Genomic DNA, 16263 nt, shown 5'->3' on the forward strand with positions numbered 1-16263 from the left:
GCACCAACGAATTCTGATAAATGTAAATTTCAGAACATTTGCAAAGCGACGTTGGCAACGGTATTACATGAGGAGCAGGAATGCGGACGAGAACTCATTTTGCAAATCAGCTCAAAATATTGCAGATGTTCTTATGAGTGTAGCACAATAAACCTTAAGGATTACACAAATGTACGAAGGGGAGTCTGATTCATGCTGGCATGGTGGTGGTTAAGAATAATCTGGCACATACTAGGAGGGTCTGATGGCCAAGGAAGTACTGGAGGAAATAAATTTAGCCAAGGAAGTGGCCATCCCATTTTCTCCAGAAGTTGTTGTGCTAGGTAAACCAAGGATTCATGCACCGGGATCAAGATCACGCACGTTCCTATTGCACATCCTCTTACAGGCAAAAAAACTATCCTGAGGTTATAGAGAACAGGTGGAAACTGACTTACGATATACCTTTCTGGTATGAAGTGTGAATTGAAATGGTAGCACCTAGCAGTGTGGGCAACAAGCATATGTTTGGATAAATATGTAAACAATAATGGGAAGGCTATGAGGAGGGAGGGCGAGAAAAGAAAGAGGGGGGGCGAGAAAAGAAAGAGAGAGAGCACGGAACCGCCAATTAAATAATATATAAAGTGTGACATAATACAGCAACTTTGCACACATAACTCTGTGTTCCTCTTTGTAAACAGAACTTTATGGGTACAGGTGGGACAAACCTGCTTTAAAATCTGGCAAAAACTTGCCTAAATGTGCAGGGAAAATGCAAAAATCTACAAAATGAAGGGGAATATGTACATTCAATTTTCTCTACTTTTTATCCAACTACATGAAACAACTTTGAACTTTGAGTATTAAAAATCAAATAAATAAATTTTAAAGAGGTATTTAAAGCAAGGGTATACCATAAAGTAACCATGAGCCAATCAGGTAAATTTAAAAAACATAGTTTGAAAGCAAGGCCATTCAAATATACACACATTTACAAAGTTAATTTAAGATACGAAAACTCCATTATGATTCGAATGGTTGAACTCAACTGGCCACCATACCATTATTTGCCTATGTATATTCATGACATTGCAATTAATTGTGTGATGGAGGTATCATTTTTAGATTTAACTGTCTTCATCCACGACAATAGGTTGTGCACTAAATTATTCAGAAAGTCCACAGCGGGTAATACTGTTTTACACGCTCAGAGTCAACATCCACGATGTCTGATAAACAGTATTCCATATGGGGAGCTTTCAAGATCTAGAAGAAATTGTTCTCTCCACGTGGATTATGAGAAATCCGAAACAGAAACCCTTGGGAGATTTAGAGAGAGAGGCTATTCCCCTTCTATTCCCCGTCTGTGCGCAGAGATGCGAGTGAGAAGGTGAGGATGAGGGAATAGATGGGAATTACTTGCAAAAGCAGGGATGAAATCAAGGAAAGTAGAGGACATTATAAGTGAACAAGTGAGATTAATACTCAATTTTTCCACCGAGTCTAGACAGATTCGGGAGATAATTGAAAGGAATTGGAGTATTCTCCAATTAGACCAGACTTTAAATAAGGAGCAGTCCAACAAGCCAGGCATTACATATAGAACAAGCATTTGCAATGCAATAGGTCTCGCATTTACGCGAGTTTGAGCAATTGGCATTGTAAATGGCAATGCCTTTTATTTATGTTTTGGTTTTTAAAACATAAATAAAAGGCATTGTCATTTACAATGCTAATAGCTTAAACTCTCCCAAAAGTGAGACCTACTGCATTGCAAATGCTTGTTTAAAGGATGCCTCAGACACTACTCCCCCAATCTACCAACTTTGAGCGATAGGACAAAACTGCAAGCTTATCTTAAAAAGACATTTTACACCTGGTCCCACAATGTTACCTCCGGAGAGCTAAAACGAAAGCTCTACCCCAACACTACCAGCCTGTGAACATACAGAAGTATGAACCCACCAGGTCAGGCATAGTCTATTGTCCTGCAGATATAGTTTGTGCTATCTAAAACTCTAAAAAAATAAAAATAACTAGCTGTACTTAACAACAATTTCATTCTTAAACCACCGAAGCAAGGGAGTAGGGGGATACTTGTGAATAATGCTAAACACTTCTCCATTAAAAAAAGCGTCCTTAGACGAACACCTATGACCTGACTCACAAAAGTGGAACTCTTCAAACCGGCCAGACGACAAGTCTTGGATTCTTTTACCTTCCATCTAGTTTGTCACATATTTGTGAATGACACTGCTTCTCCCCAGGACGGTGTTTCCTGCAATGCACGTTTCCTGAATTAATTGTCGCTGTAATGTACATAACACACAGTTTCCACTTGTCTGCGTTCACAGAGCCGATGTCTTTGTTGGTAATCCAAACTTGCTTGTGTCTATGATAAGATAGTAAGATGGTTCGACCCGCACAGACTTGTGTGCAACCTGCAGGTCACATTTCAAATCTCGGAGGGAGAGACCAACTTTATGTTTCGTTATGGTACAATGATGTTATTAAGCATACAGCTGCTGTCAGCGTCCTTGCCCCCTGACTCTGAGCTGAAATATGGGAGTGATACTGGCCAAGTTCTAAGAGGAAGAAATGGGCCTTTCGCTGTGTGAAGCAATGCATGTGAGTCTTGTGAATGCGCGGGGCTAGAAGTAAGTCACTCCAGAGATTTGCCGCTTGAATGGCTGTGCTAACCAAGGGCCATCAATTCTGCAGCATTTAGATCAGCAGAGGGGAAGGAGCTGAGTCTGGCAGGGATGAGCAAAGCAAAGAGTGACGCTAGCTCAGACAATTTTAGCTTACCTAGGAGTTCTGGAGTGGGTGAATGATCTATCTGCTGAGCGTGAGGCCTTGAGCTTGAGAACAGGCAGCCAGTGCAGAGAAGCCAAATGTGCCTTGTTTCTTTTGACAAATAAGGACCAGTGAGTAAGTAATGCAGACACTGGTAGAGGGGTGCTACTTCAACAATATGAAATTGTTACTTCGAAATACCAGACTTCTAAAGTTACTCTTCTCAACATAATTTGAGATGCACATTATTTCAAAATAGTACAATTTAGAAAATGCAGGATAAGATAAAAGCGTAAACAAGGGAACAGACTAGTTCCATCGCAAGGGATAGAAAGGAAGGATCAGGCAGGTGATAAAGAAAAAAATGGTCTATGATGGGCACCATGCTGTGAGGAAACAAAAATATTACAAAATGAAGAACAGTGAAAAATAAAGCAGCAAATACTACGAGAAAACAAGGAAGCAGGCGATAACTTTTTAAACGAGTGGTGCGCGCGAGCGCGCCATACTGAGACATCCGTTTCCTATTATCGTGCACGATAATTGCAAACAGATGTCGGGCCTGCGGGTAGCCGACACCAATAGGCCATGGGCGGAGCAATGTGCCCGCCTTTGGCCAATTGCGTGCTGTCTTTGTTAAAAAGACGCACACAAAGGCCAATAGCGTGGGCCAAAACAAAAAGCTTAGTCAGTTAGTTTCCGAAGCCCCTACATGAAGTCTCGCCAGAACAGCGCATGTGCGCTGTTACAGGCTTGACCTAAAAAGTGTGTCTTTTAAGGACATGTTGGTCCATAGCCACCACCAAGAAAAGCCTAGTAGAAATATGGAAGTGGCGGGCTTTTATCTGTGTACCAAATGCAAAGCATGTAGGGGAAGCACCAAGGTGAAGGAGTTCGAGGTTCCTGGCAGAAAGGATAAAAAAGAAAATTAATTAGTTTTTAAACTGCAATTCGGATTTTGTAGTTTATTGCTTGGTCTGTCCCTGTGAAAAGAAGTACACAGGGAGTACAGTCCACCAAGCGTAGAAAACTGTTAAGAAAGCAATATGCAGTGAAATTTGTTTTAAAATCAACCAGAATTTAAATATTAAGTTAGTTAAGTTAGTTAAGAAAAACATATTTGTAAATCATCATGCATGCCAAATAAATTATTTTAGTAAAATACATTTGTTTCACTTAATGTTTGTGTTTTGCACCTAGGTTTCCAAACTTACACTAAAATGTGTTTGCTGTGTAACACTCCATCAATTTCCGAGTATCTGCCAGTCTGTTGTGAGGACACAGCAATATCTGTATTGTATTGTTTCATACTGATTGTACTGTGGCATTTGTATAGGAATTTTCTAACCCTCATGAGGCCAAAAAGCGTTTTCTGTATAGTCGATTGAGCATAAACTCGGCACCCTCTTTCTTGCCCATGTTGTACAGGGTGACATTTATGAAGGACAGCAGGCGGATCTGAATGGATATTTTGAACAAGTTGCAAATTGTGATGTATATTTTGGTCCAAATCAAAATTACCAGCCCCATTGTAATGAGGCCATAAGCATGGACACCAGTCTACAGGGCTGACAATTCAATATAAAGGGCGCCTACTGGAGCAAGATTGAGGATTATCAAGAAGGGAGGGAAATAAACAAACAAAATCCAAGACACAACAAAAGTCTAAAATACGGCCCTTTAGCACAAATCTTTATTTACAGAGTATAAGAGATCAAATGACATACTGATAACCACAGCATCCTCTGCTAACAATTATGACCCACATCTGAAACTTATGCTGGAAAAGGAAGAATGCCTTCAGCTCATACATCATCATTCGCCCTCTATAGAGCCGACCCCACAAACCTCTTCTACAAGATAAGGAAGGGCATCAGGGTCACCATGTCCTCAAAAATACAACTGATCAGATGAAGAACAGCAAGAACACGAAAGAACACTAACAACCTGTGTGACAGGTGTAACAACCCCAAGGGCAACTATCAACAAGTTAAGGGAGAGAAAAGAGGAACAACTTCAGAATACATCCAGGAAATTAACATTAGCTAGTGTATGTATGTTTACCATACCATACGCTCGGGGAGTGATAAGTGTTGCAGAGATAAATGGTTTTGGGGCTACCAAGAATTTAGGTGGCTGATACTCTTAGATCTAGGATCCCATATGCTGTAGAGATTGGTGACTATGTACCATCATTGAATTAAAAGCGATAGGCTCTGCTGAGATCCAAGCACCAATGCTTTGCAGGGATTCGGGACTGTATAATCAGCTGAGGCATTGATCCATGTGCTCTATGCTCTGCTGAGATCAAGGCATTGTGTGCCCTGCTGACAACTCCATCCACAGTTCTTTCCTCTGCATATATTCTAAACCCAATGCTCTGCCAAAATACCGGATACCCCATTCTCTCCAGAGATCATGGAGAGTCCTATGCCCCGCTGAGATCCACGAACCATGTAACATGCATAACCAATCAACATCCTGCTCACAGCAAAGGTGTACATATGCCCAGACAAACACTCTTTGGAAATTTCAAAACTCCTATCCTGAGAGACGTGTGAGTTCTGTACAGACATTAGGTCTCCCATCCAAACACCAACTAAGATATTTCCGACACACAATCTGTACAACTCAGAGATGTCCAAGCACATCAAGTAGAAACTAAGGTCCCAAAGAAATGCTAAGAAACTGCAAGACCACCAGGCTTCACAGCACTTTGCCTGCAATTAATTCTGACAACAATCTTCACAGCGTTGTGATCATCAAACAGAGACATTCAACAAAATCCACCAGAGTGATTTATCATTGCTATGGTCAAATTTAAAGGTGACAGACTGCAGCAGATGTTAATAGAAACCCCAATGGTGGAGGGGACTCTAGAAGCCTCGATCTACAGAAACCAGTCTGTCTCATTGCAGATGATCGCTACACATACAGTTCATTTAAGACCAAAGGCTGCAATTTGTTGAGTAATCCTTAGTTTCAATATCCGAGATAGACTGTAGAAGGGGTCACTCAGTGTCGCCAATGAAACTGGAGTCCATACGACTACTCATCACCTGCAGAAACAGACAATGTTTTAAAATCATTGTTTTCACACACACCCTGTTCATCACCTCACCCCAAAGTGCATGCTGACCTGGCTCCCAGCTCCATACAAGAAGCCTAATGTCCCACCTGACCTGAAGTATCTCAGCGATGTCCTTTTGCATCTCCACAGCTTTGAGGTAGACCTCATGGTCAGCGGCGTTATACATGATGGCATTCTGGAAGACGAGCATGACGTCCCGCTGGAACTCAGCCATGGTGCGGATGACTCCCTTTGATAGGCTACGCTTGATGGTGGTCAGGTCCATGGGCCTGGTGAAGGCAGAAAGCAGGTTAGCAAAGAGAAGTGGTGGGCACTCCTCTCCTGTGCACCTTAACACTTTATGGCATTTATTGAAGTAAACATATGTGCAGAGAATACCTTAGGGTAGAACCGCCAACCTCACCTGTTACGATGTAGTTTTTGAGCCCTTCATTATCTGAAGACAAACAGGAAGGCATGCGTGAAGCTTGTCCAGATTACATCTGGACGTACTACACAATCACCTTTCACTGCACAGTGTACGCCTACATAATAAAACAGGCCAGTACCTCCAAAAGGCATTCAAGGCTGCGGTAGAGTCATTAATGTCAAGCGGGGGTCTGGCATGGGGCATGGCCAACAGCATGGCAAGATAGCAGCACACCTGTAATAGCTGCAGGCCACTCGCTGATTCACGATAATCCTGCGAGCCCTGGGGGGTGGGTCAGGCACAGCTGCATGCCTGAGTACGGTGGCAGAGAGTGGACCGACACTGCTGAGCCCCTGATGGTGCCAGGAATTAAGAGCCCAGGGCGGATTGACGGAGTGTGAGGAGGTGGGCACCAATGGTGAACAAGATGGCACTCGTAATCTATAACTGACTTTCTGTAGCCTTGCACACGCTTCTCGACCCCTCCTTGCCCCATGTGGGCACTGGGATGGGGTTGCTTGTGGTGATGGTGGCCAAGATGCAGTAGCAGGCCCCTGTGTGGATCCACAGCTGGGAGTGCCGCACAGCACCTGAAGAAGACGGAGCTCTGGCCACAGCAGCTAGAGGCAGAGCTGGGAGCAGCAGCAGTGGAAGGCAATGAGACTGAGCGGTGAAGCTGGAGGAGAGCTTTGTTGTAGATTAGGGTGGCTGCCCAGCCCCCCCCCCCCCCCAAAGCTGTTTAGAAGGAGACGTCAGCAAGGAGGAGGGGGATCACCTGGCCCGCCTGTACGTTTGAGCTCGTGAGGCCGCCTGTACATTTGCGATCCAGCACATGTAGGAGGCCCTGGGTAAGCTGAAGGGGACTGTCTTACTCTGATGACAGCTGGGCTGTGATTATGTTGGCTGGCGCACTGCAGAGGACTGTTGTGAGGTGGGACAGTCCGTACCAGCCCCCATGGGGTCTGACCACTGGCAGTGCGACTGCCCCAGTGAGCGGTGGTGGCAGAGTGGGTAGACAAACTGAGTAGGAGCCTACGGAGTCGAGGGCATTAGAACTCCTCCTCCCAAAAATGCTTACCCCCTTTTGGAAAGTGGCGGCCTTGCTCAGTTAGGGACGTGGCAGTGATCAGGTGCTAGGAGGCCATAGAAACCTCACCACAGCGAAGGAATCTCACCGCCACGTGAACAACCATCATGGGACGCCATCCAGGTGCAGTTGATAAACTGGACCAGATATTGAACACCGTTACTGCCACTCAAGAAGCCCTGGAAGGCAAAATCGCAAAGCGGCCATTGATCTGAGCATACTCCAGGATGACCGCAGTAAGTTGACGGACAAATTTAATCATCACGCTGACACCCTTGGCAAATTCTCCCCAGAGCATAAGGACCTCAAAGATCAAGTCCACCACCTGGTGGTACGAGTAGAGCCGTTGGATCAACCTGCGGAGGATGCGGAGGGGTGCAGTCAGGGCAACAGCAGTTGGACTGTTGGGCTCCCATAGGGGGCGGAGGGGCCAGACATGGTCTCTTATCTGGAACAATGGCTAAGGTGGGACATGGCGGCACAGGGGCTCTCTCAATTCTTTGCCTAGGAAAGTGCGCATATATTGCATGTGTGTCCCCCTCCGCCGGGTGCTCCACTGCAACCAGTGGTGGCGTACCTTTTGAATTACAGGGTCAGGGATTTGGTGCTGCAGAGGGCACAAACGCTTGCCTGATCAAAGTTAACGGAGCCACAGTCACCATTTCCTGGACTACACTATGGCAGTCCATCATTAGCAGTCCTTGTTTGTGGCTGTCTAAAAGGAACTTCAGGAGGCGGGGATACACTACACCCTCTTGTCCCAGGCCCGCCTAAAGATCATGGTAGAGAAGAAGGTCGGGTTCTTCGATGACCCTGAGAGCACCTGGGACTGACCGGAGAAACACAAGGCTGGAAATGAGGCTGAGCCATTGACCAGTCCGTAGTTACCTAGATAGAAACAACGCAAGAGGCCCAAGAAGGGGCATCTACTGGGGGATCGCCGCTGGAGCGTCACTGTGCTCCCCCGAACTCCATACTGGTATTGGGGTTTTGAAGGTACTCCACATGTTTGTTTCCTATGAATTAAGCCAGATGGTCGTTGCCCTCTTGGCCTGGGGTAGGATGGGGTAGTTGGTATTTAGAACTGTTTCTACACCCAAGCTTACTTGATATGGTTGGGGCCACATCCTACTGGTGGTACAAGGTGTAGGGGGACAGGAGATGAGGCTGCTAGTTGGTTGTGAGAGATGGGGAGAGCCCACCAGGGTTGGGGGGGGGGCAACACTATATGGTACAAGTGACCCTGCACTATGATGCAGGCCCAAAACACTAAATACACCATTACTACTTGGAACATCAGGGGTATGGGATCCATGTCCAAACAGTGAAAAACCTTTGCTTACCTGAAGTGCAGAGGCACTGATATTGCACTTTTGTAAGAGACACATGTGACTGGGGACCGGATTAAAACTTTGCAATGCAGATGGCTGGCCAGATATATGCGACCTTGTACACAGCGTTTTCGAGGGAGGCAATGGTGTGGGTGTGACTGGGAGTCCCCTTTGAGGTCACCAAATCCATTGTTTGACAGGAAGGGACGATATGTTGTCCTGACTAGAGCACTGGATGGTCAGAAAGTGGTGAACGGCAGTATCTATGCCCGAACACTGGACAGGCAAACTTCCTCATGGCACTGTTGCCGCTTTTAAACTGGGATGAGTCAGTGCTGCTACTCTTGGGTGGAGACTTCAACTGTGTGGCAGAAATACACCTTGACAGATTGGAGTCACCCTTGGCTAACTCCCTGACTGTCCACCTTGTGAGAGACTTCAGTGCGTGAGTGGGCAACTGGGAGCTACGTGACTCCTGGAGATTACGAAATTTGGGATGGCGGGAGTACTAGTTTTACTCATCGCGGCACAACTTACATGTCCTGCTAGACACAGTATTGTACACTCAGGAGATCACGGGGCAAGTTGCATGTATGGAATAACTGTGATGCACGCACTTAGACTACAACCCCCTTCTCATTTTTTTTTTTTGTTGAAACGTTTTTTATTGCTTTCCAAATCAACAATTCAACAAACATCCCACTACCTCCACCCGTCCAGGAAGTACCGCACATTTATCATCAATACCAATTATCCAGGAGAAGGAACATCCTTCCCACACAGTCCCCTTCCCCCCCCCTCCCCCACCCCATGTCAGTGTGCCCCCGTCCCCTACCCCTCTTCCGATGTGCCCCTCCTCCCTAATAAATAAGGTACGGGAGCCCAACCTCTCCCTAAGCAAACAGAGCCTTCCCTCATGCTGAGCCAAGGTGTGGGCGGCCAGGGCCTACCGCCATTCCCCTCTACTCCCCGCTCCCCGCTACCTCCTGCCTATCAGATGTACTCTCCCCTTCCCCAGCATCAGACATCAACCCCTGAAGTTCCACCACCAACGCTTCCCACGCCCGGGCCGTCGCTAGTGCCTTCTCATCGTCCCTCCGAAGGGCCAATTGCACCTGGAGCGTACCCTCAGCCCCCGCCCATCGCGCCAACGCCGCCCTCCACCGCAGGAAGCTAGGCCCCCCCCCCCCCCCCCGGATTTCCAGTGCATAGTCAGTTCCCTCTTGGCCATTATCAACCCCAGATCATAAAACTTGCTAGTGACCTTTGTACGGCGAGTGTGGGGAAACCAAAGCAACAAACAAGCCCCCATTTCCGGGGCAATGGAGCGGTCCGTCACCTGGTTCAAACAATCCACAACATCCCCCCAGTAGTCACCCAACTGCGTACAGGACCAAAACATGTGCCGAAAGTCCGCCCCCTCTCCCCCACACCGCGGACACTGAGAGTGTACCCCCCCGAAATATCTCAAGATCTTGGCCGGCGTCAGACACGCCCTGTGTAACGTAAAAAACTGGACTAACTGAAACCGGGCATTCCTCGTTCCCTTCCAGGCCCTCCGCACCAGCGTGGACCACGTGGACTCGGGGATCGCCTTCTCAAGGTCCGTTTCCCACTTCTCCCTCAGGGCGCCCAGAGGGTGCAAGCCCTCCATCGACAGTCGGCGATAGAGGCAAGTAATGGCCTTAGTCGTCCCCGCCGCCATCACTACATATTGGCAACCCGCGGCGGTCTGCGGCTCCGAAAGCCCCATATTCCAATGTTTCTGGAGACTCACCACAAGGGCCGCATGAAGCAGGAAGTCCCCCCGCGGGAGCCCATAAGAGTCCTGCAAGTCCTGGAAAGGCAACAGCACTCCCTCTCTAAATAAGTCCCCTACCATCTGCACGCCCAGCTCCTCCCAAACCGCTAGCCCAGACCAATCTCCCCCATGCGGGAGCACTGTACACATCCCCAGGGGGATCTCGGGGGCATAGGGGTGGACTATGGCGGCCCTCCTCTGACACCTGTTCCAACACAACCGGAGGGTACGTTCTTCCAAGGTAAGCTGGGTCAGGTCTAACCGCTGGTGGAGGACTATAAAGGCCAGCACATGCCGCGGAATCAGCCTGTCCTGTGGACCCTCCGGGCCTCTATACTCCCTGGCCACCGCCTGCGTAAGCCATTGGAGCTGGGCCGCCAAGTAGTACCACTCAAAATCCGGGGCTGCCAGGCCCCCCTCTGCTCTCGGCCGCCGCAACGTGGTCAGCGCCACCCGCCACCTTCCCGAGCCCCAAATGAAGCCCGTAGACTGTGTTCGTAGCCGCGCGAAAAACGACGCCGGGATCCATATAGGAAGGGTGCGAAAAAAGTAAAGAAGGCGTGGCAACGCCACCATTTTCAACAGCGCCACCCTCCCGGCACACGAGAGTGGGAGCGTGCTCCAAAACCCCATGCTAACCCGCAAGCCGCGAAGGGCCCTGCCAACATTCCCCTCCAACAAATCAGTCTGGGTATGATAAATGTTAACCCCCAAATATCGTAGGCAGCTGCCTTCCCACCGGATCTGTCCCAACGCCCGCGGGGTCCGATCTCCCTGTGACAACGGGAACAAGCATGTCTTGCCCCAGTTGACCTTAAGCCCGGACAGACGACCAAACTCCTCCAAAAGGGCAATCGCTCGGCCCAGCGCGCTCTCCGCATCCGCCAAAAACATCAGCAGATCATCTGCATATAGGGAGATATAGTGGGCATCCCCCCGCAGGGAAACGCCAGCATAGGCGCACCCCCATCGGGCATGAGCCGCCAGCGGTTCAACGGCCAGGGCGAACAACAGGGGGGAGAGGGAGCAGCCCTGCCTCGTCCCCCTTCGTACGCGGTAGGGGACCGATATGGTAGCATTCGTCTTCACTCGGGCCGTGGCATCGCTATAGAGCAAGGCGGTCCAGCGTACGAAGTCCTCCCCCAATCCAAACTCCCGCAGCACTCGGTATAAGTAGGGCCATTCCACACTATCAAAGGCCTTTTCTATGTCGACCGACAGTGTGCAGGCCTCCGGGTATACGTCCCGGTCCATCTCCATCACCCGCAACAACCGTCGAACGGAAGTGGCCGTGCTGCGCCGAGGGATAAAGCCCGCCTGATCCGGGTGGATTAAGGCGGTCATATGGGTCAAGAGGCGCGACGCCAGTATTTTGCTCAAAATTTTATAGTCCACCGTCAGCATAGAGAGCGGACGGTACACCGTGCGCGCACCGGCCTCTCCTCCGGGCTTCAGTAAGGGTACCACAATCGCCTCCCGAGCAGAGGCGGGCAAGCGCCCAAGCCGCCAGGCCTCGCTGTACAGGACCTGCAGCTGCGGTGCCAGCAAATCCGGGTAAGCCGCAAAGAACTTGATGGGCAACCCATCCGCCCCCGGTGTCTTCCGACGGGCCATGTGCCTAATCGCCACGCGGATCTCGCCCAGCGATATAGCGCCCCCGAGGTCTCTCCCAGTCTCCGGGTCCAGTCGAGGCAGTCGGGCCTCCAATAAGAAGCCAGCAAGGCCTTCAGGCACCCCCTCCATAGTGCTATCATAAAGCCCAGCATAATAACTGGCAAACCGCTTATTTATCCCCATCTGGGAATAAACCGGGGCCCCCCCTGCTTCAACCAGGGAAAGTATCGGGTCACCCCGGGCCGTCGGATTCGCCAACCACGCCAGAAGGGATCCCACCTTATCTCTTTCCGCGTGCGCTCGCATAAGATAGCTTTTATGGTCAAAACAGCGGAGCTTCTCCACTCACACCGCCACGCCCTCACGCGCCTCGACAACTGCTGCCAACTCACCGTCTCCCGCCTGATGCGCACGTTCAGCCGTCCGCAGCTGGGCCTCTGCCCCTTCAACCTCCTTCAATAAAGTCTTCCGCACTCCGGCCGTGGACGATATACAAACCCCCCGAACAACCGCCTTAAACGCATCCCATTCCGTCGCCCCGCTTGCCGCCGTACCCGAGTTATGCCCAAAATATTGTACTATGCAGCCACTAACCTCAGCCCGGAAGACGGAGTCCTCCAGCAGCAAGGGGTTAAGGCGCCAAGTAGGAATTGCTTGCCGCTGCCTGGACCATTGCAGCATCCCCACACAGGGGTTATGGTCCAAGATGGTTTTAGCTTGATATTCACTATGCCGCATCAAAGTCTGGACATCCGGGGAACACAGTATACCATCCAATCGGACATACAACTCATGAGGGGCCGAGTAGAAGGAGTAATCCCTGTCTATCGGATGATGAGTACGCCAAGTCTCCACCAGACCCCAAGTATCCTGCCAGGCCCGTCTACTATTGGCCACCCGACGGACCACCAACTGCGCAAGGGGCGGGTGGGACCTGTCCAGCTCAACATCAGTCACTGAATTAAAATCCCCTCCCAACACCACCGTCCCCGTCAGATACGCCGCCAACTGACCCGACAGCCTGGAGAAGAACGCGGCCTGGTCTACATTAGGGGCATACACACTGCACAAGGCCATGTCCCTCCCGTCCAACCGCCCCTGCACTGCTACGAACCTGCCCTCCGGGTCCACTAACGTCATCAAAGGCTGGAAAGGGACTCCCGCTCTCACCCAGATCAGAGCACCCCGGGCAAACCTCGAGAAGGTAGTATAGTACAATTGACCCCGCCAGCGCCTCTGCAATGCCTTCCCCTCCTCTCTATCTAAGTGGGTTTCTTGAAGGAAGGCTACCTGGACCCCTCTCCGCACTAAGTAGGCATGGACTTTGTATCTCTTCACCATAGAGGTGAGCCCCCTCACATTCCTAGTCAAAAATCTCAATTCAGGTGGGGTCCCCATCCCATCGCCGAGCCAACCACCCTTTCCTACCCCTCCGAGGCACACTGACAATCCCCTGAAACCCCATAACTCCCCAACTCCCCGGTCTCCCTCCCTTCCCCAGAACAGGTGCTAAACCACAGTTACCCATCCAAATACCACCCCAAACAGAAACCAAACACTCTGGTAGCCCCCAGAGTCTCACTATGTCCGTGAGGTTGAGGTGATGGCTCTACGCCTGACGGGCTTGACGAGAGTCCTCTTCAGAGCATCCACGCCCAGACTCCACCAATCCTCCCCCAGCGCTCCGCTCCCTGCAGACCCCCCCGCTCTCTCCTCCAGGACCCCTCAACAGTCCCCATCCGCAAGGCCCCATCAGGTACCGGTCCCTCCCCGAGCCCCGCAAAGCCCGGCCCGGCCTCCCTCTCCTCACGCTCCCTTTCCGCCCTGCCCATGTCCCTCGGTCCATGGCCAGAGAACTCCCCAAACCTTCTGGCGTCCAGCAACTCGTCCGCCGTCCCAGGGGTAACATCAGGCAGCACCTCTGCCTCCTCGTCAGCGCCATCAGAGTGGTAGTCCTCAGTGCCCTTCCGGGAGCCCGAATCCTCGCTGAGCTGGGAGGCCGCGGCCCCCGAAATCACAGAGACCGCCCGCAGTGCAGCTCGCCGTTCCAGCACCGTCTGGGATGCACCCGGCGATCGGACCCCCGCTGTCCGTACCTTATTGCGTCTGCTGCGACGGGCCTTCGCTAGAGTTCCCTGCGGTCCCTCTCCATCAGCATGCGCCGCCGCGCGAGTCCGGACCGATTCCAGCCAACTCCAGGCTGCTGCGGGGTCAGTGAAGAAGGATGTCGTCCCGTCCAGCACAACTCGGAGGCGGGCCGGGAACAACAAAGAATACTGCAGCCCCTCATCCCGTAGCGCCTTCTTCACCGCCTGGAATGAGGAGCGTCTGCGTTGAACTTCCATGGGGTAGTCCGGGTAAATAGAAACCGGAACGTTCTCCACCTGGTAGGGACCCGAAGTTCTGGCTCTCTGAAGGATGATATTGCGGTCCCTGTAGTGCAGCAGGCGGGCCACCACCGGCCGGGGTGGGCGGCCCGGATCCGGGGGACGGGCTGGGACCCTATGTGCCCTCTCCAAGGTGTAAAACCGCGTGAGCCCCTCGGGCGCCACCACCTCTTGTAGCCAGGTCTCTAGGAAGGTTAGCATATCTCCCCCTTCAATCATTTCGGGCAGCCTCACCACGCGAATGTTATTGCGGCGGTTGCACCCTTTGGCATCCTCGGCCCTCTTCTCCAGAATCAACACCCTCCGTAGGAGATCCGCCGTCTGACCCTTCGATACTTTCTGCGCTGGCGCTACCAAGTCCAACCTGTCCTCCGTTTGCTTGACCCTATCCACCAGCTTCCTGTGGTCCGCCCGAAGCAGCCCCAGATCTGAAGACACCTGTGCGATATCAGTCTGCAGCGCAGTTCTCGTGTCCGCTATGGCCTGCAGGATTTGGTCCAGCTGCCGTTGCTGCAGGCCCGCCGCAGAGTCAGCACTCGTTCCGCCAACCCGGCCACCGGCAGAGTCTCCCACTGAATCCGCTGGGTTCCCCCCCAGCTTGGGTCGCGGTTTGCCCATTCTCCTGGCCAGGAAGCACTTCAGGGAGTCCCTCCGCAATCGGCCTCCAGGCCTGCTCCCCGAAGCAGCGGCCGGCACGCGGGCCCGATTCACCCCTCGCCGGCCGCAGGGACCTGCGCCCCCTGCCTCCGAACAATGAGGGCGCTGGCGTGCTCCTGCCTCTCTCCGCTGGGCACCCCGGTGTGGAAGGCCCCCACGCTCACCAACGGCCGTCCTCTCCGCTGTGGCAGGGATCAATGGCCGACCCCCACCGCTGTCCTCCGGGTCACTCGGGGGCTGCTTCACCAGGGCGGGCACCGTCCTACAGCCGGTCCTTCAAGCCCGCTACCCAGGGCCAGCCAAATCTCCACCGCTGAGGCGCTCGCAGCACCAGCCGTCCACCTCTCGGCCCCCGCCTGCCAACCAGCTGCGCCGGGCCCCCTGCCTCCACTCTGACTCCGGGGCCGCCGCTCCCGCCACAGGCCAAGCGCCGTCCTCCGGGTCGCCGCCCCTCCGCCGTGCGGCCACAGCCGCTAGTTCAGGCTGCGGAGGGGCTCCCAATACCGAGCCTCTCGCTAAAGGCGGACTCCGCCCCGCTCCGCTGACCACCAGGACGAGACCGCCACTTCCGGGATCTCCAGCCGGGCTCGCCTCACTTCCGGCCGGCACCCCGTTTGCTGTGGGCCGCGGCTGCCCGTCTCCGCACAGGCCGCCCAATATGGCCGGCAGCCGCCCGCCTCCGCCACGATTTCAGCGCAGCGCCAGCCCTCGGCGCCGCGCTCCACTCCGCCGTTCCGCTCCAGGGGCCAAGACCAGGCAGGGGAAGCCCTCCGGGAGCTACAGAGCGCCGGGGCGACACTCGTTACAGGATTTTGGCTGGGCTGGATGCGGAGCTCGTCGCTCACGCGTCCATGCCCGTCGGCTGCCAAGCCACGCCCCCCCTCACAACCCCCTTCTCATGAGCCTGAACTGGGGCAGACATGTTCTCCAACCATGTTCCCCAACATCCACCTGAGGCTCAGACCTGAGCTCCTGGATGAACCAATGTTTAGGGAACCCTTGGCAGACAGTACGTGACTACTTTCATATCAATGACCTTACAGCGTCAAATAGCAATTAAAGTGGTGGTGCAGTGACACTGTATATGTCATGCCGTGGAGGTCTGGCA

The 16263-nt window shown here is 52.1% G+C and overlaps 1 protein-coding gene across 1 annotated transcript in view; it reads right to left on the reverse strand.

Annotated features, from left to right (window-relative positions):
- Positions 1-5669: 5669 nt before the first annotated feature.
- Positions 5670-16263, reverse strand: part of BRD8 (bromodomain containing 8) — a 716998-nt gene continuing 706404 nt past the window's right edge. The window contains exons 27-28 of the mRNA XM_085618373.1: positions 5961-6138; positions 5670-5837 (exon numbers count right to left, since the gene is read on the reverse strand). Coding sequence (XP_085474499.1) covers positions 5790-5837; positions 5961-6138 — 226 coding nt within the window. The 3' untranslated portion in view covers positions 5670-5789. The remainder of the gene's footprint in view (positions 5838-5960; positions 6139-16263) is intronic.

Source organism: Triturus cristatus, chromosome 7 (assembly GCF_964204655.1).
Source record: "Triturus cristatus chromosome 7, aTriCri1.1, whole genome shotgun sequence".
Taxonomy (NCBI): Eukaryota; Metazoa; Chordata; class Amphibia; order Caudata; family Salamandridae; genus Triturus; species Triturus cristatus.